Raw genomic sequence first — 27,961 nt, forward strand, 5'->3', positions numbered from 1 at the left:
TTAATTGTTTCAAAGCTTAAAAGTGAGTTTATGGTACAAACTAATTACTCTCAAAAAATATCAAATATTAGTTCAATGGTTATAATATAATCAAAGATAAAAATGTTTTTTTTTTGTAATTTTTAGCGCGAAAGTAGGCTTGATACAGAGCCGGAGATAAAATGTTCACTCGAAGCGACTGACACGCTTTAAACTCGCGCGAGTTGTGTATGTGGACGGGTAGCTACGGTACTGTATTAGTCTACTTTCGCGCGTGTAAATTACAAAAAAATATATTTATAATCTTTAATTAAAATATAACCCTTAAACTAATAATCATTATTTTTTTTAAGTAATTAGCTTGTACTTTAAACTCACTTTTACGCTTTGAAAGAATTTTAAAAAATTATAAACAACGTAGTTGTCGTATGTTTACTTTGCTGTTTCATAACTTTTTTGCAAATGGCTGCAAAAAAGTTCTAAAACATTCATTTTAAAGATCTTTGAAATACGCATTTTACCTATTTTTTAAATTAGAATATAATAAAAACTTTCTGAGAAACATTAATTTGTTTATAACTATTTTTTTTAAACATTTAAAGATTATTCAAAAAAATTAAAAATTTATATTTTGTCGACAAAATATTAAATAGGCATCTCATCTTTATAAGATTTCAAAGTTTGATCAGTGTATCATAATTATTTTGGTTATTATTGCGACCGTAAATTATTAATTAACAATTGAATTGTTGCTAAAATATTCGTTTAATTTTCACCGGCTTCTGAAACTATAATCTAAACCAAGAAAGCTTTTATGTCACCGAGTTATTTCATTATTGGTAGATAATTACTTATCTAAAACTTTATTTGAAATTTAATGATTTTGTTGGGAAAACCCGCATTTTCCGAGGAAAATTTTCGTCGGAGCAGATCGGGAAAAACATGTTTTATGCAGAATTTAATTTCGGTGAATTTTTATTAGAGTTCTTTTGGTGTAAAGTTAAAATGTTCGGAGTTATGGAGCAAAAATTGAAAAAAAAACACGATTTGGGGCGCCATTTTGTTAATAAAAAAAGTAGCACACTATCTGCGAACTTTGCATATCTATATTATCAATATATACAGGGTGGGGCATTAGTGTGACAAAGTCCAATTACTCGTTTGTCGTAAGAGATACAAAAAAGGTTATTTAGGTAAAAGTTGGGGCACAGATAGCACCATAATTTAAAAATATTTTCAGATATACAGGGTCACCCGTATTGACAGGGTGACACAAACTTATGTTTTTTTAAATAGAACACCCTGTATATTTTTACATTTTTGGATTCTCCTCCATGTCTTCTTTCTCAAAATATAGGGTTTTGTAATATTATACGAGGCAGTTTAAATGATAATTACGTTTTATTGTTAATTCCGTGGCAACATTCACACCCTGTAGAATTGTAGTAATTTGACATCAAAGTTTCTATTTATGGTCAAACGATTTTTAATATAGTCTACTATTGTTAAACATTAATAATATAGCGAAAAGTTTAATATTAATATACAGGGTAGGTCAAAACTCGGAATGATTTTCTGAGTTTTCTTAAATGGAACACCCTGTATTTTAGTATTCCAATGAAATGATATTTTATGGTACTTTTTTATTTCTTAAGCATTCCCTATACCTAAGTACTTTAATTTTTGAGTTATTCGTGATTCTTTAATCCAAACATTAATTGCAACAAAAATTACGTGAAATTTTATTAGATGGCTGTGCAAATATTCAATCAAAAAGAATTTTTCGAAAAAAAAGTAGATATTAATCTAGACTGATCCTTAATTTATTAATTTTGGATGAGATATCCAAGTACCTACGTAGTTAAGGTTGTTGGTGCGTAAAATATTAATAAAAACATACAAGATTCTACCTAGCTGGCTATGACAATAAATTTGCTAAAACATTTGATATTATACTTTTTTATAGTTCCAGTTGCTTTGTTACCATTACTAATACGAATTTTTCTAATGAGTAACTGATGAGTAACTGATCAAAATGGTTTTTGCGCTTGGAGAGTATAACAAAAATTTTCTACTGGCAATAAGAATTTTTCATCAGCAATTCCCTGATAGACGAAAACCAAGAAGAGAAACTTTTAAAAGTACACTAAAATGATTTCAACAGTTTAAATCTAGATGGTTAGATTATAAGAACGATCTTCCTAATATGCAGATCCTCAGTTGCACTAAGGATTACATTTAATTCATTTTATTCATTTACAATAGTTTTTATTCGACCAGGTTTCTGGTTTCAGGTAATTTAAGTATCCAGTCCGTTGAAACCGTTTTAGTATACTTTCAAAAGTTTCTCTTCTTGGTTTTCGTTTAGCAGGGAATTGCTGATGAAAAATTCTTATTGCTAGTAGCACATTTTTGTTATACTCTCCTAGCACAAAAACCATTTTAATCAGTTACTCATCAGTTACTTATTAAAAAAATTAATATTAGTAATGGTAACAAAGCAACTGGAACTATAAAAATAGTATAATGTCAAATGTTTTAGCAAATTTATTGTCATAGCCAACTAGGTAGAATCTTCTGTTTTTATTCATATTTTACGCACCAACAATCTTAACTACGTAGGTATTTGGTTATCTCATCCAATATTAATAAATTAAGGATCAGTCTAGATTAATATCTACTTTTTTTTGAAAAATTATTTTTGATTGAATATTTGCACAGCCACCTAATAAAATTTTACGTAATTTTTGTTGCAACTAATATTTGGATTAAAGAATCACGAATAACTCAAAAATTAAAGCACTTAGGTATAGGGAATACTTAAGAAATAAAAAAGTACCATAAAATATAATTTCATTAAAATACTAAAATACAGGGTGTTCCATTTAAGAAAACTCAAAAAATACTCATTCCGAGTTTTGACCAACCCTGTATATTAATATTAAACTTTTTGCTATATTATTAATGTTTAACAATAGTAGACTATATTAAAAATCGTTTGACCATAAATAGAAACTTTTATCTCAAATCACTACAATTCTACAGGGTGTGAATATTGCTACGAAATTAACAATAAGACGTCATTATCTTTTAATCTACCTCGTATAATATTATAAAACCGTATATTTTGAGAAAGAAGACATTGAGGAGAATCCAAAAATGTAAAAATATATAGGGTGTTCCATTTAAAAAAACGTAAGTTTGTGTCACCCTGTCAATACGGGTGACCCTGTATATCTGAAAATATTTTTAAATTAGGGTCCTATCCGTTCCCCAACTTTTATCTAAATAACTTTTTTTTGTATCTCTTACGACAAACGAGTAATTGGACTTTGTCACACTAATGCCCCACCCTGTATAATCATAAGCTTCGATTCCAGCAATAAAATTGCTGATAAATAACTTTTCCCAAAAATGCCCTATTCTCCGATAATCAGCCCAGACTAAAATGCAATAAACACCAAATTGCAAATAAAATGTGACAACTGTCAGATTTAACTAAAATGTTATGTTAGAATAAATGTGTATTATCACGGACTTACCTTTTTTTCCATTATTTATGACGCACTGAAAAATGCTCATGAAAAGGACCATACTTACCATGTATGGTATATCATGTTTTTTCTCATGATTTACAATGGAATTACTACGGAGAGAATTTCACTGCCATGATCGGTGATAATATATGGCTTTTACGTTATATAAGATAATAAAAAAAATACAATTCAAAATGCATTTAAAAAATACCAGACACCAATTATTAAATTACATTTATTTTTCAGGTTTTACTCCGTTACATTATGCCATAGCAGGTGGGAATATAAATGGCGTTAAAAGATTACTTAGAACCGACACAAACGATCAAAAGAAACAAGACTGCGATGAAATTAAAAGAATGATGGATAAGTGTTCAGTAGATATTACACCTTTACACTTAGTGGTGAGTACTATTTTTAGAGACATTTAGGCGAGCGGTAGCAACCCCTAAAATTACCTTATACCGACCACGAAAATCAACTTTAGGGTGAATGACCAATTTTGGTCATTCTTTATATTTTCGAGGCCACTGAATACGAATATGAAGTTTATTTTTATCTAGAGTTGGTGGAACATGTTCAAAAATCAAATTTTATGCAAAACTGCGAAAAATAAATTTTGATGATTTTTCAAGTTTACCTCGCTGTATATTTGGTCGCCGTAAATATTTCCTTTTGAAAATTTTACTGTTATCTTTGAAGCATTTAGATAACAATGAGATCTGTCCAAAATTTTTAAACAAATTAAAAGAGGAGTTATTATTTTTTAAAGTTTTAAAGTACATTTATCAATAATATTAATAGTCAAATTTTTTCAGGCCAAGCTCGGAAACTTAGAAATCCTGAAAATGATAATGCCTTATTTTGTCGACGTTAACATTAGAACAAATCAAGGGATAACTCCGTTGCTGCTGGCAGCACGAGAAGGCCATGTGCAGTGCGTACAATTTTTACTCCATTTCGGTGCCAAAGTTGCTTTAGCTGATTATATAAACAACATGACGCCTGTCCATTACAGTGCCAAAAACGGACACTCGCAGTGTTTGAGTCTGCTGCTGCACAACAGCGAAGATCAGAATGTTGTTAATATGCTGGATAGGTAAGCAATTTCATTTGTTTTATTAATTTTGTAGACATTACGCCATTGTGATATTTTAATACCATCTTATATGAGGATTTAAATAATATGTTTCCGTTATGTATTTAGATTGATATTTCACTCATTATAATACGTATTTAGGGACATATTTCATAAATTAAGTGAAAAGAGCCTTTTTCTTCTTCATCTTTATCAGAAATTCTGCTTGTTCATTGGCGGATTGATACCTCTATGGAAGGTTGTCACTCCATCTTTTGCTTGGTCGGCCGATACTTCTTCTATCGTTTGGAGATTTATCTCTTTCTACTTTGACCACACTACTCCATTCTGCTTATGTGGTTATTTCATTATTTTGTTTATTTAGTGTCCATTCATTTATACACTGTACGTCACGCTTTCTTCTAATGTATTGATTCCTCTTTCGATCTCTCAGTGTATCTCCTGTAATTATTCTCAGTACTCTCATCTCTGCCGTTTCCAGTAATCTTTGTGGTGTGGCTGCGTCGAGCCTTGTTTCTGATGAATATGTCATTGTTGGTCTTACACTAGCTTTATAAATTTTTGACTAAATTCTTGACTTCATCTCAGTGTTAATATGTTGTTTCCGCCGTATAGTGTTATTAAAGCATGCTTCCAGTCTACTCGCTCTTTGTACTTGATCTCTTATTTCTTTGTCCAGGTCTTTATAGCAGGACAGTCTAATTCTAAAATATTTTATTTCCATTACTTGTCCAATACTGATGCCAGATGAATTAAAAAAGTATATATCCAATAATTTTTATTTTACATCTGATTGGTTCTTTGCCGATTACTATTGTTTTAGTTTTCTGAAATGAGATTGTCATATCAAATTCTTTTCTTCTTCTTCTACGGCGCTACAGCCCAAATTGAGCCTTGGCCTCCTTTATTTTTTGCCGCCACCCTTGTTTGTCTGTAACTGCTCTTCTCCATACACGGACTCCTAAAAGGGCTTGTGCGTCGCTGTTTACTGTGTCTTCCCAGTTCTTTCTTGGCTTTCAAATCGGTCTCTTTCCCTGCATTCTAGCATTCAGTGCTTTGGTAGCCTATACTCTCCCATTCTTATCAAATTATTTTGCTCTTATGTTAAATCTGCAGATTAGTCTCTGCAGGCTATGCAGTCGTCTGCGTAACAGAGTAGTTTTACTTCTTTGTTTCTTATTCTGTATCCTCTTCCTTTGTTCACACTTTTTATGAGTTCATATAAGGTTAATTGAAGAGCATATTGTTCAATGAGTATCCATTTTTTATTCCGCTGCCTATGTCTATACGCTGTGAGCTCGTACGTAGAGGGGATATTTACAAATTCGCGAGCGCCAGTAGTGACAAGTCTGTAAACCTTTACCGGAAATTTGACATTAATGTCAAAGTGATTAATTTAAAATTAAAATTAAAAACATTAATTATAAAAAATATTAGTTGGTCAAAGCTGTGGTATATATTTTTACCCTAAATATACTTACGTTTTAAATACTGAATTTAAGTTTTTTTACTGTTCGGTAATATGTAATTAAAAATTAATCTTAGCGCCATCTACACGATAATTGTGAAAGTATCCGAAGTAAGAAATTCATCAATAGAACGTCAAAATGATTAGCAAAATCTTAAAAAAATCGATTACAATTTAATTACTTTTTTGCGTTATAAATATTAAGCGATAACAATTAAATAATAAATTTAAAAATTACCGGTGAAAGTTGAATTAGTAATCCGCTAAGAGCGCCACCAGCGAAGCTCAGAGCGTATAGGTTCTGTAAGTTGTCCATCTATTCTGAAATCCAGTCGGTTTGGTATATTATGTTTTAATAGCTTTTTTGATCTTTAGTAGAACTTCTCTATTATACAGACGATGGACTACATTTTTGGATTTTACTCTGTCTATACTTTGGATGACACATAAATACTGGTCTATTATACTCTAGTGATGTCTCAGTAATCTGCTTCATTCGCTTCTAGTTAAACCAACCAGCCTGTACCCTGTGGACAATTTCTCGATCTAGTGTCCCATTTTCTGTTATTTGAATTCCTCTACTCGTTCTCCAGTCCTTCCTGTTCTCCCCAACCACATTACTCCGTTTTCGACCTATTAAGCCAAGCGTCCACAGACCCGCATCGTACGCATCGTACGCAACGGATTTTAGTTTGCCTTACAATTATTGCCGATAATGCGATCCGTACGATGCGGATCAGTTGACGCTTGCCTTTAACATTAAGTCCTCCTTCTTCAATAGCCCTTCTCCAACCCTTCAGCTTCTCCTCCAACATTTCTCTGCTCTCATCCTTTTTTTCTTTCAAATAACATAGTATACATCCAATAATTTTTTAGGCAACATAGGACGGCCTTGATGTTAGCTGTCTCTGGGAACAACCTAAAATGTGTCCATACATTGTTGAAATGTGGAGCCGATCCTAACATTGTGGATACCGACGATCATTCATGTCTTTTTAGAGCAGTATGTATTTATTTCATTTTCCTTTTATTTACTTATTTAATTTAGGAATTAAGTGTAAAATTGAAAATATTGAAACTCCAAGAAGAAACCAAAGAGGAGAAAGCAAAGGAAAAACTCTTATTAACTTCTTATTTAGGAACAATAACTAGCAAGTAAATACAGGTTTCCGTAAACATTTAATATGGGAAGCGATCTTAGAATGATGGTGAGAGGGAACATAATAATACAGCCTAAAACATAAAGATACAAGAAAATAAAAATAAACGAAATACAATGTGGACAAACGGAATAAATATAAAGGAGTGAGAAGAATATATAAATCTATAAAAACGGGGAGCCTTTTGTAAAAACTAATTTAGTAGACTCTCTCAACAATATAACAGTCACAGCGGTACACGAACCATAAATTATCTCTATATTCATCTTTTTTTATAAGTTTAATACTAATTATACAAAATTAACTGTTATTTTTAAGGTTGTTAGCGGACAAGACGGTGTTGTACAACTTCTTCTGTCTAGTAACGCGAAAGTTGAAACTACCGATATCAACGGCAAAACGGTGCTACATCTAGCTGCAGCTTGTGGACACTTGAACTGTATGCATATGATACTAAACTACATGACCGAAGAACAAATAATCGCAAAGGATAAACAGCAGTGTACAGCTTTGCATTGGGCTTGTTATAATGGTAAGATCAAACTGAATGTTATGTTGAATATATTATGGCAGCTGTAAGAATAGGGCTTTTCATTCACAGTTATTTGTTTCGAGCTTCTGTCATATGTCGTATAATCCGTGTATAATAATATTATACACAGATTATACAACATATGACAGAAGCTCGAAACAAATGACAATCGATGAAAAGCCCTATTCGTGAATTTTTAAAATGCTCATATCCATGCGTCATAGATAAGAATGAAATAAATCGAAAAAAATCACATATTTCTTTATTTCAAACATAGACATATAATACCTATACTGCGCCCTAAATTATGAAACTGTGCAACTAGTGCGACAGAGAAAAATGTTTGCATTCCCTTTTTAATCGGCGGGGTTTGTCCAATGACGTTGGGTTAACCGACCACCTGACTTTCTTATTGCTGTCGATTGGATTATCCGCGAAATCCCGCAGATTAGAAAGAGATGCCTACTCCAAATACAAACATTTTTCTCTGTCGCACTGGTCGCACAGTTTTAGATTGCAGCGCGCAGTCTAGGTATTATATGTCTATGATTACAAAAGTCGGTTAGGCTAGGTTCGCTCCGATCAACCATTCTGTTGCATTTTCACATAAAACATTTAGATGTAATCAAATAATACGAAATTAAAACATAAAATTTAATTGTTTAACGTTTAGGAAGTTTATAATAATAAGCGTTTCGTACAGTTTACACGGTGACAGGGCGAATACAATGCTTCAGTCGCCTATTACCTATGGTTTCAGCTAAGGTGTTTATTTGATTCAGGCTGAGTTGACCTGGGATCTTTAGATACATCCATCCTATGGCTCTACAGTCTAATTCAAGCACTGGCCTCCCGCAAATCTCTTCATTTGTTACGGTCTGTAGCCATTCTCCTCCACAATCGACTGCCAAGGAGATTTCTCGCGTCCTCATCTACATCACTTTCATCGCTTTTTCTCTGCATTCTTTCATTTAACAGTTTTTTTGGGAGTCTGTTTTCTTCCATCCCAAATACATGGCCTGTCCATTGAATACGCTTTAGGCGGACATACTGAGATAAAAGTGATTGTTTATATTATACAGGGTGTCCAGAAACTCTACCGACAAACGAAGACAGGAGATTCCTCAGGTAATTTTAAGATGTTTTAACCCAATTCACCTAGTCCGAAAATGCTTCTTAAGGGAGCTAGAGCTCTTTGAAGATGGCGTCTTGTAATTAGTTTTTCTTAAATAACTCCAGAACGCTTCTATTGAGAAAAACGAAAAGTGGTACACATCTTTATCTTCCAGAGATAAATCGACTCAATGCATTGCGAATTTCTAGTACCGGTCATAGGTGTCCTTTTTGGGTAGGGCAAGTTATTTTATCGCATAACTTTTTTATCTTTCATGTTTAAGCATTTTTGACTCTGGATTATTAAATTGTGAGGTATTCTACAACTAAAAGATACTCTTGTTTTAGATCGATAGGATACACCGTTTTCGAGAAAAATCGATTTGAAAATTTTTCTTTTTTTGAATTTCCAAAAAAAAAATTAAAAAAAAAAACTATTTAGAAATCCGAAAACTGGTATGTTTCTTTATATTTCAGAGATAAATCGATTTCATTAATTGAAAATTTCTAGTACGGGTCATATGCGTCCGTTTTGGGTAGGTCAACGGTTATTTTATTGCATAATATTTTTGTCTTTTAATTTTAAGCATTTTTGACTCGAGATTATTAAGTTATTAGGTATTCTAGTACTAAAAGTTACTTTTGCTTTAAGTTGGTAAAATACACCGTTTTTTTTTGAAAAGTTTTTTCAATTTTTATTCAAATTCAAAAGACGAAAAATTTTTAAGCATTTTTGACTCGAGATTATTAAGTTATTAGGTATTCTAGTACTAAAAGTTACTTTTGCTTTAAGTTGGTAAAATACACCGTTTTTTTTTTGAAAAGTTTTTTCAATTTTTATTCAAATTCAAAAGACGAAAAATTTTCAAATCGATTTTTCTAGAAAACCGTGTATCCTATCGATTTAAACCAAGAGTACCTTTTGGTACTAGAATACCTTACAATTTAATAATCCAGTGTCAAAAATGCTAAAAAGTTAAAGACAAAAAAGTTATGTGATAAAATACCCGTTGCCCTACCCAAAAGGGACGCCTATGATCGGTACTAGAAATTGGTAATGGATGGAATCAATTTATCTCTGGAAGATAAATGTACGTACCGATTTTCGTTTTTCTAAATTGAAGCGTTCTGGAGGTATTTAAGAAAAACTAATTACAAGACGCCATCTTCAAAGAGCTCTAGCTCCCTTAGGAAAGTGGACTTTTTCGGACTAGGTGAATTGAGCTAAATTGTCTTAAAATTATCTGAAGAATCTCCTGTCTTCGTTTGTCGGTAGAGTTTCTGGACACCCTGTATATTTCATAATTGTATCTGATTCCCCACCTGTTGTTCACATTTATAGGGCCTAGTATTCGTCTTAGTATCTTTCTTTCAAATATTTCACATCTTTCACCCACCCCTTTCATCACTTTCACATCTTGTAGATTCGTATCTTAGATCTTTTATGTACGCCTCGTTATTTAAATATCTGGTTCATAGTAAAGTATGACGTATTGGGTAAGATGATTCTTCTGCTAAGCTCTGCATCATCAATGTTGTCCTTTCTGATGTAGTCTCCTAAATAGTTGTCCTAAAAAGGTGTCAACTGTCGGGTAGGGTGGTTTTGCTCTCACCGCTCGGCTTTGTACTCTTTTTTTGTGTTTATTGATAACGCTTAGCACGTTATTTAAGTTTTTAATCATAATCTTACTTTTTTAATTCTAGGATATGCAAATTGTGTAGAATCTCTACTCGACAAAAAAGTGTTTAAAGAATTGGAGGAAAATTCATTTTCACCTATTCACTGTGCCACGTAAGTATAATTTCGTAAATTAACTTGTTATATTTACATTAACATTTACATTTTACTTTAGAATATATAGAATTTATAGGTGACTTCTGTCTGTCTGTCTATTCGCGAAAACTTAAAAACTCAGATAATATACAATGTATTTCCCCCAAACTTGATCAATGAAAAACGTATCTGAATCAAATTTGTTGGATAATTTGAAGTGAATTCAAAAGGGATTAACCCTTTACAGTCTATGTATATGTATTATATTAAACTATATTGTTCTGAAGCTATTTGTTTGTGGTATTTATGTAATTTACTATTCTAATTGGGAATTAAGCCACAATTTATCTTGAAAAATTATTTTATTGACGTTTCGACTTCCACTTCAGAGGTCGTTATCTAAATACCTGTCCTTATATTGTATTTTATCCATTATCACAGTTGGATTTCCTTTATCCGCTGGTAGGATAGTTATGAAGTCATAATTTTTTTACAGTTTTTAAAACTTTTATTTCCTCTTTGCTGATGTTCTGTTCAATTGTATTAGACTTTTCCAATTCAAGTTTACAATAGCACCCTATATTATTCTTTTTCATGAGTTGGTAAACACTGGGATATTTTCTCCATTGAGCTAATTATGTCTAATTTTGGAATAGATGGATGAGTAACAGCAAAATTTAAACCTTTTGACGGTACCAAATTTTCCGTTGCATTTAAATGTCTATTTGATAGATTGACAACTGTTGCTAATATGTCATTATTTCTATTTAGGTTATAAAAATTATGTATTTCTACTATTTTGTTCTAAAAGAATATTAAGTTTATTTAAATGTATATTTCTTTGTTTCTTATATGAATTTTCATAAATTATATGCCAACTAAAAATAATTCGCTCAAAATCAGAATTTGATATCATTCCGAGAAGTAAATCTTCAATACTTACAATGTCTTGTTCGATAAAAAATAAATTTGACCTGTGAAATTGTAGCCGTTCCCGGATCATTGACAAACTGGCTCTGTGCAGTATATTTTGTAGTATCTTGCTTGAATATGCTGGACGTAACCTCAAGCCTTTTGGTATTAGGTTATTATGTCTACATCGCGCTTAAAATTTGATGGAATTTTGACAGTGTGCCAGTTTCTCATACAAGGTTTCCAATTTCTGAACATTTTGAATCACGCTAAGCCAATACTGGTTTCTTAATATTGTTCTGAAGCTATTTCTTTGCGGCATTTATGTAATTTTCCATCTAATTTGGAAATAATCCACAATTTAACTTAAAAAATTATTTTATTGACGTCTCGACTTCTACTTCGGAGGTCTTTATCTAAATACGAAACTTCCGAAGTGGAAGTCGAAACGTCCAAAAATAATTTTTCAGGTTAAATTGTGGCTTATTTCCCAATAGAGAACTTGCACATTTTTTTTATTACATAATAACGTTCAATTTTGTTTAAAAATGAGATTTCCAAAATTTCACGCTTCATAAACTCATAATAACTTAGAAATACAAATATAAAGTCTTCTGTAATATAAAGTAGTTCAAACGACCCTTGACGCCACATAGTTTTATTATATAGTTATGTTTATGGTTATATTTAGGTATATTCTTCTTCTCCTTCTTTAGTTTATTGGCCTCCACCTCCACCTACTTGGGTATTTGGCCAGCTCATCGTCGCGGAATAAGGGAAAAATATTTATATTCTAATGACATTTATTGTATGTCATTGTAATAATATATACCAGTTTGTTCAGATTGGAGTTTGATACAGTTTTTGAAGGAAAGGAAAGAAGGTTTACTATGGAAAATAAAACCATTTTGTAAAAGTATAAGTTTTCTATGAATAGTTCAAACGAATAAAAACACTTGTGACGTATTTAAGTGTATTTTCTGCTGACATTTATAATGTCTAATTAAAAATTATATACAATTTTGTTTACTTTGTTGGTGCAGAATGTAAACATATAATCATATGACGTCACGACGCGTTTTGGGCTAGCGGCTTTAATTTGAATTTAGAATCGTCTTTAGGGGCCAAACGGAACACAAAAACAACTTTTTTACCTTTGATACATGTTTTAAATTATGCTCTGTTGTGATTTATAACATTTTTTTCATAATTTTATGCAAGTTCCCTATTAGAATAGTATATTAAACTATAATATAAAGGAAAAGATTCCTCCCATTGGCTGTATACCATAATAAAAAAACTTACTAAGGAAGTAAAACCTCACTTGTAGGTAAATGGTATATAAATTTATTAAAATTTTTATCTAAAATGATCCAAATTGGATTGAAGTGGGTACATCTGTGGTACAAAAATTACACAAACGTTTTCGGACCGATCAGTCCATCATCAGGTAGAAAACCTAAAATAAGCAAACCACTGTATTAAAAGAGGCCAAGATGAAATTTTTGACTGTTTAAAAGTTAGGAAAATTGAAACATGTGTTTACTTACTTTAGATCCAAAGTAGTTGGAACTAGCTACATAGTTAGGTCAAAAGACCTTAAAATTACAATAATCAGGCCATTTCGGCTACAACAATGTCGACAATAAGTCGATGTTTGAAGAATTTATAAATGTAGTGGTACTATAACGTTGTCTTCATCTTGGCTTCATTCTATATTAAACTATAATTCAATTAATTCTTGTATTTATGACTGAGACGACCTGCTAGGATACCTACAAAGTTTTGCTGTAATTTTAATATTTAACAGTTTATTTGGTTTAGATTATATTAAAATAGTTCAATTAATTTTATTATACATATACAGTTTATCCAATTGATAGTTTCCGGTGTTGTTAGAAAAATGATTTCAGGCAAAAGTTCGAATCATAAAAGTTTATTTTTGTGTTCAGTTGATGTTTGTTTACATTTATCACGCACAGTACGATGGATTGCTGAAAACGTGTCCAAAAGTCTAAATATCTAACACTAACAGTTCAAAAAGCTTTCCAAAGGTACAAAAAATTTATTAAATAGAGAAATGCAATAAAAATAAACAAAATAATAGTTAATAAAGTGCTTGGAATGTCTGTGTGTACTATTGTTCAAGTCAATATCATGCAGATCCTGATGGTGGAGATGTGGCAACCATGGGTGTCTAAGGGTACCAAGAAACTATGTGAAAACTTCTTACACAATCTTGCTGGTTTACACAAAAAGATTTTTGTGGATACTACAAACTTATAATTCCTCTTATGCAAAAAGTGGGATTGATAGATCTTTCTGGTACTACACATGTGTTTTATGGACACGGAACACTTACACTGTTTTCATTTATGTTTCGCTACGTTGGCAAATTTATGTCAAAAGTGGAGTTAAAGTTTTATTACCAAATAAATTTTCAACGAAAACATTTCGTTTATAAATTTGCAAAAGTGTGTGTGTTATTGCGTTGCCGCTCCTGCAATATTCAGATCAGATTTATCGATGGATTCTTATGTAGTTTTTTCTTCTGAATCCAAATCTGAAAACGGCATTTCGATATTTCTAACCGTCTTCGAGATAATCGACCTCAAAGTCTAAAATGTGACGTCACAATCGGTTTATTTTCTACCGACACACTACACGTCCAGCTGAAATCGTTGCTATTAAGTAGGCTAGTTTTTATAAATCTCGATTTGTTAAGCAAAGCATAGGTTATTTACATTTGAGTTTGACACTTCGTGAATGTCAAACTAAATTTTAAATTAAGTATTAATAAAACATCAATGACATTTGATAGTGAATTTAATTATTATATAAAATAAATAATGTGTTCAAAAATACAATTTGAGTATAATATTTTAAAAGCAATAATTTATTAACAGCTTTAATAAGGTTTATACCAGTATACGGCCTCCCCTTTATGATAAATGGACTGTTCCAATTGCTATGATATTCAAATATACCTATGAATAGTCGGTTCGCTAAACTCGACACAACTGGCTAGTGATTTTAGTAGGTAATTTTTTTGTTTTTTGAGAATTTTGCCGAAATTGGCAAAATTACTAATTATTTAGTAATTATTAACTATTTAGAAATTATTTTTTTGTCGAATTGGCAAAATTATTGACTAAAATCACTAGCCAGTTGTGTCTGAGTTTAGCGAACCGACAGTATATGATATAATATTGTTTTTTATAAAAAATTATGGTCTGATATGTGCAATTACATCCTTGTAATGGAAAAAAATATTTGAAGATTTTTCTCAAATTATGGATACCAACAACATTTTCATTTATTTTTCTTTTATTTTTAATTTGACGAAGAAAAGTTATTCTTCATAAAAAGCTTTTCATGTTCTAAGATTTATGATGCAACCATCATATATAAAATTTTATTAATTTTATACGAGGTATATAAAAAATATGAATTTCGATCAAGAGTAAACTACCTTAATAGTTCATAACATTTAAATTAGAATGATATAATTGCACATTAAAACATAATTATTAATTCCAAACTACTTTTAATAATAACAATTTTCCATATTATGAATTAAAATACGTAAATATACAAAGTGTTCGTTATGATAATGCTCGTATTTTCAGCTTGTTTTTAATGGTTTTATGTTTGAATGGATTTATTCGAACAGCTAAGTTATAAGAGATCATTTCTTTAGCTAAATTATTTTTTTTTGTAGATTTTCAGGGTCAGACAAGTGCCTAGAATTATTAGTCAATTACTTTGGAAAAGAAATAGTTAATTTGTCAGATTGTCGAAAGAGAACTCCGCTACATATTGCTGCTCTGCATGGCCATACAGAATGCGCGAAATATTTAATAGAACAAGGTGCTGACATTCAAGTATTCGATGAGGAGGGACGGACGCCATTTATAGCCGCTGCGCAGTACGGACAGACTCAAATTGTTGGTAAGTATGTGTATTGTATTATACAAAGTGTAGTCCAATCAACAGCCATTTTCTCGTGGAATTTTGAGAACCAAGGTCGATTTCCTTGAAAATTTGGATTTAGGTAGTAATTATAACCTTTGTCAAAATCTACCCTATGCCGAACTGCGCTTTTGCCCTGGGGGTTAAAACAACCCCATCTAGGGGATGATTTTTTTTAATCAGAATAACTATGGAAATGGATAGAGTGACCAATTCTGAGTAAATTTTGTTCTATAATTTTTTTTTTGCAAAATTGACACTTTCCAAGTTATTTGCGATTGAAACTGTGCATTTTTCATTGAAAAAACTCACGTTTTATAACCGTTTTTTATGAATAGCCTAAAACAATTTAATTTTATAGAAAAAATCATTAAAAACAAAATTGTAGCTAATACAAAAACAGCGAGATTCACGTCTGAAAGACCTATATAAACCCAATAACGATTGAGTTATTGCTCTTTAAAGGATGGTTATTTTCGAAGAACATCGAAATGGAGAACCTTTAATGTCACATAACTCGAATGTGGTGCAATATGCAATATCCTATATTTTAAGAAAGAAGACGTCGAGAATCCAAAAATGTCAAAATATACAGTGTGTTCCATAAAAAAGCATGTTTGTGTCACCCTGTCAATACAGGGTGGCCCTGTATATTTGAAAATATTTTTAAATTATGTTCCTATCTGTGCCCCAACTTTGGGAGCGTTCAAGTATTACGTAACGCAATTTTTGAAGATTTTTGACCCCCCCTCCCCCCATATAAGGCACCGTAACGTTTTTATGTACCCCCTCCCCTACCTAAACGTTACGTAACACTCAAGTGACCATTTGAACCTAAATGGAAAACTAGGTTACGAAAATTACCGGAAACCCGGTAAAAGAACTTTTTTATTATTTTAATCGCATTTGAGGTAATAATAAAAACTTACAATCATCATCCAGCCTCAAAAATCCACTGCTGAATATAGGCCTCCTCCCCTCGTTTCCAACCACGTCTATCCTGCGCCGCTCTCATCCAGTTTTTATTTAGCTTTCTTACGTCGTCTGTCCATCTTGTAGGCGGTCAACCGACGCTTCTCTTGTCTTCTCTTGGCCTCCATTCCAATAACCTTTTTGTCCATCGCCCATCTGTCATTCTGGCTATGTGTCCTGCCCATCTCCACTTCAACCTGGCTATCCTTTTGATGACGTCAGTCACCTTTGTTCTTCTCCTGATTTCTTCGTTTTTGATTTTGTCTCGCAGAGTTATTCCTAACATTGAACGCTCCATTCTTTTCCGCGTTACTCTTAGTTTGGTAGCCGAGGCTTTAGGTAATATAAGTGTTTCTGATCCGTCGTCAAGACTGGGAGGAGGCATTGATCAAATACCTTTCTCTTTAGGCATGTGGGCAACTCACTTTTAAAAGATTCTCCCAGTTTTCCAAATGCTGCCCACCCAAGAACGATTTTGCTTTTTAGTTCATGTGTCTGGTTATCCCTGCCAATCGTAATTTCATGTCCCATGACATGAAATATATCCAAAACTTAGAATAATAATCTTTTATTACTAATTTTACATTTACATTTTCCCTGCTTGGCCCCATCCTTATATACATTTTTGGCTTCATCCTTTATTGTTCTTCTCATGCATTTTTCTATTTTATCTTTTTTAATAAAAACTTAAAATAACATAACATATTTATTATTTCAATATTTTATTTTGCTTAGTAAAAATTTTTGTATAACAAAAATAATATACGATGTTGCCAGTAGTTTCGGAAAAATAGTGAAAAAAATGTGTAAAACTTTTTTTCTTCAACGCCCTGTATCGTGAAAACGCATGCCGTTACAAAAATGTTATACTAAGCAAACCCCAATTATTTTTCAGTTTTTCACCTATCTTAGAGATCGTGTTACCTTTTTGCTGAAACACCCTGTATATATAAGAAGGCACTTATGGAATAAAATTATTTCTGTCCTTGTTTTAATCAATTTTAAAAAACGCTGAGACCCGTAGATTTTCATATATAAAAATGTGTGCTTTTTAAACGTAAATTTAAATGTACAGGGTGATTCATGCAAGCCTACCGTAGTCCATAAGCTTTATTTTTTAACACCCTGTATATTTTTATATTTTTAAAAGCTGCTTAACAATCTGATTTCATGGTCTATATGAATAATACAGGGTGATCATTTAAAATTATAATGTATGGAAACCACTTATGGAATAAAATTGTTGTCATGTGTCATTATTTTAGAAAATTATAAAAACGCTAGGATACGTCAACTTTTAAATTCAACTATGGACTATTTAAACATAAATTTGAATATACAGGGTGATTCACTCAAGTCTAGCATAATCCATTATCTTTAATTTTAATTAAACACCCTGTATATTTTTGTTTTTAGAAGCTGCTTAACAACCTCATCTCAAAAATGTGTATTATGTAGGGTCTATTATGAATAATTCAAGGTGAAATTTTGAAATTATGTATAATTTTCGTCAAGATATTAATCACATAAAACTTTGAAATTAATAATTCAGGAATCACACTTTAAATTCAATTTTCTAAACTAAGTATTAATATCGTGGATTTTCTATTTAATGCTTTTTATTTAAAGACATTTTTAAATAATTTGAAAATTTACGTATTTAAAACATTAATGAATACCTACTGCAGAAAACGATTTCAGAAAACATACATGATTTATGAACACGTAGTTCCCTCTACAACCTCTAAATAACATAATCTTTTGTTGTGGAGACAGATCCATCTTTAATTATTACAAACACATGTTACTGTGCTTCATCTGCGTTACAAATTTTAAGATTTTTTCACTTGAATAGGTACTATTGCCCTGTTGTCGGAACATGAGCGGATCGTGAGGGTGCAACATAATACAATTCAGGGGTCTATGTAAAACATAAAAGAAATCCCGTAGTTTTTTTCATTTAAGTTAAAAAAGAATATTACGTAACGCGCTGTTCGAACCCCCCCCTCCCCCCATGTAACTCGCCGTAACGTTTTACAAGACCCCCCTCCCCCCCAAACTGCGTTACGTAATACTTGAACGCTCCCTTTTACCTAAATAACTTTTTTTCGTATCTCTTACGACAAAAGTGTAATTGGAGTTCCTCTCACTAATGCCTCACCCTGTATATACTGAGTAATATATTTTTTTGTTTCAGAACAATTATTAAGTTGTAAAGTTGATCGTACTACTTGTGATAAACTTGGCAATACTGCTTTACATTGGGCGTGCCTTAAAAAGCACAACCAAACTGCCTTATTAATTTTAGAAGGATCTCCAGGAGATGAAATTATCAATGTAGCCAATAGTGACAAGAAAACGTAAGTACATATTTACAATTTCAGTGGATAAATGTATTTACCATTTTGTTTTTGTCGCAATTTTTCACTTATATAGTCAATACCAAGGTCTTTACTCCAGTTGTCACTGTATTCCTTCACCCATCCGTTCTCTCCAGTTCTTTCGGGGTCCGGACAAATAATCCCGGACAAAAAATCCCCACAAATTATCCCTGGACAAAAAATCCCCGGACAAATAATCCCCGGACAAAAATCCCCACAAAAAATCCCGGACAAATAATCCCCACAAATTTTTTTGGACAAAATATCCCCACAAAAAATCCCGTACAAAAAAATCCCCAAGAAATATTTGCTGCTGAATAGTTCTCTAAAAGTTTTCCCGAAATTTGAACAAATTTCGAATTCCAATTCCATGCTGAAAACTTCAAATCTTACATGACAAAAGACGGTGAGCTTTTTCAAAAATCGTGGAAGATATGGGAAATGAGGTAAGGTCCCGTTTTCATGACAGGCGATTAACGTGCGTTTTGATAAAGCGCGATTACAACTACGTACATTTTACTGAACACCGTTCACTTTGCTGACGCGCGTTTTAGTTCATTGAGACGCGCGTTGACATGTGAACGGTCTCAAGTAAAATGTACAGTTCATCTAATTTACTTACCGTTGCACGTCATTATCTACGTTAGAGATCAAAGTTGACATTGTTGCCCGATTACAAAAAATTCTTGAATTCATTTTAAATCAAATACATCACACAATTTTTGCGGAAGTGGATTATAGAGCAAAACAAATTAATATTCAATGTAAATAAATAAAAACTTTAGAAATAGAAAACAAGAATTAAGTTATAATCTTACGTTAAAGTACATAATAAAAACAGTAAATATAATGAAACAAATACTTATAGTAAAGAATATAAACAAATATGAAGTGTCATCACCGCAACTGTCAAATAAATGTTACCAATTTGTGCCAAAATATCACCTTCGTTCGATTATAGTTACAGTGTAATTCGAACAGATGTGCTTTATAAAAACGCTTTATAATCCATTTATACAAATTAAATGAAACATATTATTGTGTATTTCTTTAAGTTAACACTAATAGAAATCTTTAAATATTATTTCTACGCGTATATAATAAAATATGTCTAGTGGCTGTAATGCCAATGTACTCGGCAAAGTGATTCTAAAAAAGAACACACCTACCGCCTAAATATTTCGTGTTGGTATCATGTGACGTCACGGGCTATGACGCGGATGTAAATTAGATGGAGTATATGTAGTTGTAATCACGCGTTAAGCGCCTCTTATGAAAACGGGGCATTAGCTCATTTCCCATATTTTCCACGATTTTTGAAAACACCAACGAACTGTCAACACTGATGGAATGGCCCCGTCCCATTCCAACAGTGAAGCGAGATTGGCGCCAACATACAAGAGAGAGGTTCTAGAGAGACATGAGAGAGACAGAAAATTTGTCAGGTAAAATTTGCTACAATTACAACGTACCTGACTACTGTTTGTTTACGAAAGATGGCGATTATCTTCCCTCCTTTACCTGATTATCTTCTATCTCATCCTGGCGCCATTAAATTCGCTTCATAGCTATTCCATCAGTGTTGACAGTTCGTTGGAAAACACTCACACTTTTTTGTCATGCAGAATTTAAAGTTTTCAGCATGGAATTGGAATTAGAAATTTGTTAAAAATTTCAGGAAAACTTTTAGAGAACTATTCGACAGCAAATATTTCTTGGGGATTTTTTGTCCGGGATTTTTTGTGGGGATATTTTGTCCAAAAAAATTTGTGGGATTATTTGTCCGGGATTTTTTGTGGGGATTTTTTGTTCGGGGATTATTTGTCCGGGGATTTTTTGCCCAGAGATTATTTGTGGGGATTTTTTGTCCGGAATTATTTGTCTTAGCTTCTTTCCATTGTTTCGTCCACTTCATCTCTGAAATATCTTCGGGGTCTGCCTCTTTTCGTCCTTCCTATCGGGCTCCACTCTGTTCTGTTTATCCAACGATTTTGGTCTTCTCTTATGACATGTCCGTACGAGGTTAATCTCTTCTGTTCTATGTTGTCTATTATATCTGAGTTTATTCCCATTCTTTTCTTAATGTTGTTCTGAAGCTATTTTCTTGTGGAATTTTTTATAATCAATTACTTTTAATGGGAAATAAGCCACAATTTGACCAAAAAAATGATTTTATTAACGTTTCGAAGCCCAAATCGGGTTTCGTTGTCAAAATACAAAATACTACTAAAATAAACAAAAATGTTGTTGCTACATAAGTAAAAAAATTCTTCTAATAATTTATTTAATCTGACTCATTTATATTGGCAATTCAGACGTATATTATACATTTTAAAGTAGAAGACTTTAAAATGATATCGCCAATATTTATGAGTTGCGTTCCTGGGACGACTTTACTAAAAGATAGTTCATTCGATTACATGAAATCAAATTATTTATTCTTGATATTCTTGAGTTGGGATTGATTTCATGTAATCGAATGAACTATCTTTTAGTAAAGTCGTCCCAGGAACGCAACTCATAAATATTGGCGGTATCATTTTAAAGTCTTCTACTTTAAAATGTATAATATACGTCTAAATTGCCAATATAAATGAGTCAGATTAAATAAATTATTAGAAGAATTTTTTTACTTAGCAACAACATTTTTGTTTATTTTAGTAGTATTTTGTATTTTGACAACGAAATCCGATTTGGGCTTCGAAACGTTAATAAAATCATTTTTTTGGTAAAATTGTGGCTTATTTCCCATTCTTTTCTTATTCTCTATGTTATTTATTATATTTCTTCTTGTTACTCTGCAGCTTCTCTTTAGGAATTCCATCTCTTTTGCTATTATTTTGTTTTTGGTTTTCTTATTTATTGTCCAATTTTCACACCAATATTTATCAAGTGAGGATACTTCTTGTCATAGTGTTATATATTCTCCTTTTGACAGCTGATTCCAATATACTGGGGCCTCTATCTCGTTGTTACAGATAGTGTGTGACAAGTAATATGTAACAGTAAACATAAATCTACCAGTAGTATACTTAAGGGGGGGGGGGGTATGGTTTGAAATATTTAATTTTTTTTATTATTTCAAATAAAAGTGCATACTTTCAAGAATACTCTCTGAAAATTTCAAAATAATCGGAGTAAAATTACCAGAGATACAGGGTGTTGAATATCCCCACCTTCGACTCGCGTTGCCGCGGCTTCGCGCCAGCACGCTTGAGCGTAGTGAGAAACGTTAAACAACTGTTCGCCTTCTCTTTTGTAGATTACTCCGCAATTCAAAAAACATATTCCAATGTTCATCACTTTACGATTTGGCAGACAAATCAGAAGATGAAGATGCAGTTGTCAAAACTTTAAACGCATTTTTTCAAAACTGCTTTTTAAATGCGGTGGACATTGTAACTGAAAAACTACTTGCCCGATCTACCTGCAATTTTGCATAGATTTTCTTTTGACATTTCGTGAGGTAACAACGTCGAGATATTTTTCGTTTTGTGCTTATTTTTTGTTCAACAGTATTAAATCTGTCGGTTTTCACAATATTTTATCAAAAATTTCGTATTTTTGACTTCTGAGTGATACCAAAAATTCAAAAATCATTAAAAATAAAAAACTCGACGTTGTTACCTCGTGAAACTCATAAGCTAATTAAATCTTTTTGAATCTTTTGTTTCGTATGATCCAGTGATGAGTTCTGATGTCCACCGCAAAATCCATTTTTTTTGAGCTGCCTGCCAAGATTTGTTGCCAATGGCTTATTTTTCAATATTTTGGATTGAATTTTTTCTCAAATATTCTTTGAATTGTACTTAATATGTTTATTTAATTTAAAAATAAAATAATTCTACCATAGCTTCGAAAAAAAAATCACAAAAATGTGCTTGATATGTTGATTTCAAACCATACCCCCCCCCCCCCTTAAGATAGACATGTTTTTTAAAGTTTATATGTATTTGTTTTTAGCCCACTACATATTTCTGCAAGAAACGGCTTAGTAGATGTAACAAGGGAATTACTGAAGAAAGGGGCCTCGATAATATCTGTAGACAATGAAGGATTAACACCTGCTTTGTGTTGCGCTCCAAATAACAGTGTTGCACAATGCTTAGCATTGATTTTGCAGTCACCATTCCCGAAGAATTCAAAATCAGGAGATGGTAAATATTCTCTAATTTTAATAGTTTATATAAAGGGCCTAGCCGGGTAAGATGATGAAAAGTGCCCACAACTCGATTCGAATTCCATATAGGTCACCGTTTAGCATATATAGTGAAACTAACTTTCTGAAATTTTTAGCCCCCTAGGTGGTCATGTGACCCACCTAGAGCCTAATTAGGGTTTTTATGTTTTTATTTTTTATCTCAGCCGCATCGTGAACTAGCGAAAATCGAAATAAAAAAAGTTGTAAGCTTTAAAAAGTTCTGTCCGAAAATTTTTTTTTTTTAATTTTTGGCGGGAAATTTAAATTTTAGAACGATTTTAAAATTTTAAATGAGGATAAAAAATAACTAAGACATTCGTTTTCACGAAAAAAATATATAACGTGTATTTTTGCATAATGTTTCACCGTAATTTTTTTTTTAATTTTTAAAATTGGTGAAACGCACCTTTAAAAATAAAAAACCGCATTTTTTCGGTTTTTTTTTTTCGTTTTTTGATACAATTTTATACATATTTTTCAAAAAAGGTAACACCGTTACTGGAATAGGTAAAAAACTGAAAAATAATTGGGGTTTGCTTAATAAATTTTTTTTGTAACGCCATCCATTTTCAAGATACAGGGCGTTGAAGAAAACAAAATTTTACACATTTTTTACGATTTTGCCGAAACTACTGGCAACATTGTAGTAAAACTTAGCGGGTTTTAAGAAATAGTTATTGTGCATGTTTTGACATACAATTAAGGATTTGATATTCATCATTGGCGCGGTTAGGGGTAATGGTCTGAATTTTCAAAGAAAAAAAGATAGTACGCCACTGACATAGTTCAAATTAACAATCATTTTTGAATTCCTCATTCAGTTTGCGACAAAAAAACTATCTTCTCATTTTTTCATACGAGGCGCCGTTTTGCTGCAAAAAATAAAATGTCTTACCGCTTCCAAAGTATTCGAATTAGTTTTTATAATGGATGTACGAGTTTATGTATGTAGATGTAGAAACTACTAATAGTCTGGGCTGATTATCGGAGAATAGGCCATTTTTGGGAAAAGTTATTTACCAGCAATTTTATTGCTGGAATCGAATTGTAAGATCCTATTTATTAATAATATAGGTATGCAAAGTCCTCAGATAGTGTGCTACTTTTTTATAAACAAAATGGCGCCCGAAAATCGTGTTTTTTTCAATTATTGCTCTATAACTCCGAAGATTTTAACTTAACATCAAAAACACTCAAATAAAAATTCACCGTGATTAAATTCTGCATAGAGACGTGTTTTTCCCGATCTGCTCCGACGAAAATTTTCCTCGGAAAATGCGGGTTTTCCCAATAAAATCTTTAACTTTCAAATAAAGTTTTAGATAAGTAATTATTTACCAATAATTAAATAATTTGGTGACTTAATCTTGGTTTAGATTATAGTTCCAGAAGCTGGTGAAAATTAAACGAATATTTTAGCAACAATTCAATTGTTAATTAATAATTTACAGTCGCAATAATAACCAAAATAATTATGATACACTGATTAAACTTTGAAATCTTATAAAGATGAGATGCCTATTTAACATTTTGTCGATATATTTGTTATAGAGCAATAATTGAAAAAAATACGATTTGTCGGCGCCATTTTGTTTATAAAAAAAGTAGCACACTATATGCGGACTTTGCATACCTATATTAATAATATATAGGATCTTATAATTCGATTCCAGCAATAAAATTGCTGGTAAATAGCCTTTCTTTGTACTTTACTAATTAGACCAGCGTATTATACCTATTTTTTTTTCAAAATTTAAAGATTATGCAAAAAAAAGAAAAATTTATATTTTGTCGATAAAATATTAAATAAGCATCTCATCTTTATAATCTTTATAAGTTTGATCAATGTATCATGATTATTTTGGTTATTATTGCGATCGTAATTTGTTAATTAACAATTGAATTGTTGCTAAAATATTCGTTTAATTTTCACCGGCTTCTGGAATTACAATCTATACCAAGAAAGCTTTGATGTCACTAAATTATTTAATTATTGATTAATAATTACTTACCTAAAACTTTATTTGAAAATTAGAGTTTTTGTTAGGAAAACCCGCATTTTCCGAGGAAAATTTTAGTCGGAGAAAATCGTGAAAAACATATCTCTATGCAGAATTTAATTGCGGTGAATTTTTATTAAGGTGTTTTTGTTGTAAAGTTAAAATCTTCGGAGTTATAGAGCAATAATTGAAAAAAATACGATTTGTCGGCGCCATTTTGTTTATAAAAAAAGTAGCACGCTATCTGCGGACTTTGCATACCTATATTATTAATATATAGGATCTTATAATTCGATTCCAGCAATAAAATTGCTGGTAAATAACTTTTCCATGAATTTTGCTAATTAGCCCAGAGTATAATAGTAGTATTTTATTTCATAGAAGTTCGAATACTTTGTAAGGGTTAAGATGTTTTATTTTTTGCATAAAAATGGCGCGTCGTATGAAAAAATAGGAAGATAGATTTTTTGTCACAAATTGAACGAGGAATTTAAAAACGATTGTTAATTTGAAATATGTCAGTGGCGTACTATCTTTTTTCTTTAAAAAGTTCAGACCATTACCCCTATGCGCGCCAATGATAAATATAAAATTCTTAATTGTATGTCAAAAAATACACAACAACTACCTCTTAAAACTCACCAAATTTTATTACAATGTTGCCAGTAGTTTCGGCAAAATCGTAAAAATGTGTAAAATTTTGTTTTCTTCAACGCCCTGTATCTTGAAAATGGATGGCATTACAAAAAATTTTTATTAAACAAACCCCAATTATTTTTCAGGTTTTTACCTACTCTAGTGACGGTGCTACCTTTTTTGAAAAATATGTATAAAATTGTTTCAAAAAACGAAAAAGAAAACCGAAAAAATGCGATTTTTTATTTTTAAAGGTGCGTTTCACCAATTTTAAAAATTTTAAAAAATTCAGGGTGAAATATTATGCAAAAATACACGTTATATATTTTTTTCGTGAAAACGAATGTCTTAGTTACTTTTTTATACTCATTTAAAATTTTAAAATCGTTCTAAAATTTAAATTTCCCGCCAAAAATTAAAAAAAAATTCGGACAGAACTTTTTAAAGCTTACAACTTTTTTATTTAAAGTTTTTCGCTAGTTCTCGATGCGGCTGAGATAAAAAATAAAAACATAAAAACCCTAATTAGGCTCTAGGTGGGTCACATGACTACCTAGGGGGCTAAAAATTTCAGAAAGTAAGTTTCACTATATATGCTAAACGTTGACCTATAAGGAATTCGAATCGACTTGGGGGTACTTTTCATCATCTTACCCGGCTAGGCCCTTTCCCGACTTTCCAGACTTCACTAGACATTTTGGGATTTTTCGATGACATCTCGAATATTCTAGAATTTCAATACTCTTCTTATTTTTTGTCAAGGGGCTTTTTCTATGTGGGATCACTCTTACAATGTCATAACAACATTTATCCAAATCTTAAATCTAGATATTATTACATAATGTAGTATTTTAAATAATCTCTTCTTTTTCTGTAGATTATTTGAAAGAATTCCTACGTGTACAAGCTATTCCCCAAAACAAAGAAGCTGAAACGTGTCAGTCGTACCATTCCAAAGTGACTTATAAATCTAACATCAAAAATCATTCATCAAACAATCAGAGAAAAGTACCATTTATAATATTAGACGATAGAGATTCTGATTATTTTTTAACGGAAACCCCAGACTCAAAACTTGATCTTAACACTGACCCGGAACCTTTAGGTACCACATTACACAAATCTCAGAGTTGCCTATCCCTAACCAGTTTAAGAGAACCTAAAGTTTCATTACCCTCGGTAAGTAGCTGTAGAGAATGTTTTAAATTGCAACATAAATGCCATCAATGTAACTTAAAATTCTCGTTGAAAAGACACCTGACAGGAAAAACGTCTAAAGCTGACTTCAAAAGATTCTTATCAAAATGTCTTACAGAAGCAACACCTGAATATAAGTTACTCCTTAAAAAATCTGTAGAAACTGTTGTACGAGAACTAGGTTTGAAGTCAAGGCTTTCGAAAACTAAAAAACATAAAACTTTTGAACATAAGAACATTTTTGTTAGTAGTCCTGTGACCATGGTCAAGGAAAGAATCCAAAGTAGTATAAAACAGGAATCAGATCATATCGTTGAAACAACAAACCTAATCCAGTTAACAGAAACAACCAAGGAAGTCATTCTTGGGAACACTGAACCAATTATTAAACTACTATTACAAAATTATATAAATGATTTTCTTCATTTCAAATCAGATTTTTTTGTAAAATGTAGGCAAGAGAGACCGAGCCCTGGGTTACATTGTTCCTTGTCCCAAACCGTTGATCAAGAAATTCAAGTTCTGGAATTAGTTCGTAACGACTCTAAAATTATGTTAATGGAAGCTGATTATAGAATTAACGAACTTAAAGAGATATCTGATTCCAATCTTCATTCCAAAGGAAAGAAAAAACTAATGCCTGTCCTCTCATGCAGTATTGTATAATGTCAATTAAAAATATTTTTGAGTACTAATGTATCATTAAATGTTTTAGAAATTGTTTTTCATTATCATTATCATTAAATGAATTATGATTCATGAGCAGCTCTATTATTCATTATTCTGACCAACCTTTGATTATTTTTGGCTATCGTTATATAGCACCTTGTGTACAGTTGAGTCCGCGAATCTTTACCCGTGCATCATCATTTAAAGCATACGAAATAAGTCGATGATAAGTCGGAAATTGAAATTTACTAAACGCAACACCAAGTCACTTACTGTCGCTTGCTGTTGCGTGTAGTAAATTTCAATTTCCGACTTATCATTGACTTTTTCGTATGCTTTAAATGATGACGCACGGGTAAA

The 27,961-nt window shown here is 31.7% G+C and overlaps 1 protein-coding gene across 4 annotated transcripts in view; it reads left to right on the forward strand.

Annotated features, from left to right (window-relative positions):
* Positions 1-27,961, forward strand: part of LOC114326023 (serine/threonine-protein phosphatase 6 regulatory ankyrin repeat subunit A-like) — a 76,405-nt gene that overhangs the window by 22,396 nt on the left and 26,048 nt on the right. The window contains exons 9-18 of one of the 4 annotated variants that reach the window (XM_028274216.2): positions 3,762-3,919; positions 4,334-4,614; positions 6,959-7,085; positions 7,561-7,774; positions 10,592-10,679; positions 15,295-15,524; positions 18,715-18,877; positions 22,862-23,055; positions 26,613-26,914; positions 27,388-27,652. In XM_028274216.2, the coding sequence (XP_028130017.1) occupies positions 3,762-3,919; positions 4,334-4,614; positions 6,959-7,085; positions 7,561-7,774; positions 10,592-10,679; positions 15,295-15,524; positions 18,715-18,877; positions 22,862-23,055; positions 26,613-26,914; positions 27,388-27,438 (1,808 nt within the window). In that variant the 3' untranslated portion in view covers positions 27,439-27,652. Of the gene's footprint in view, positions 1-3,761; positions 3,920-4,333; positions 4,615-6,958; positions 7,086-7,560; positions 7,775-10,591; positions 10,680-15,294; positions 15,525-18,714; positions 18,878-22,861; positions 23,056-26,612; positions 27,653-27,961 lie in introns of those variants that run through there. The other 3 variants (XM_028274217.2, XM_028274214.2, XM_028274218.2) reach the window with 3 other exon arrangements.

This window comes from Diabrotica virgifera, chromosome 3 (assembly GCF_917563875.1).
Source record: "Diabrotica virgifera virgifera chromosome 3, PGI_DIABVI_V3a".
Classification (NCBI taxonomy): Eukaryota; Metazoa; Arthropoda; class Insecta; order Coleoptera; family Chrysomelidae; genus Diabrotica; species Diabrotica virgifera.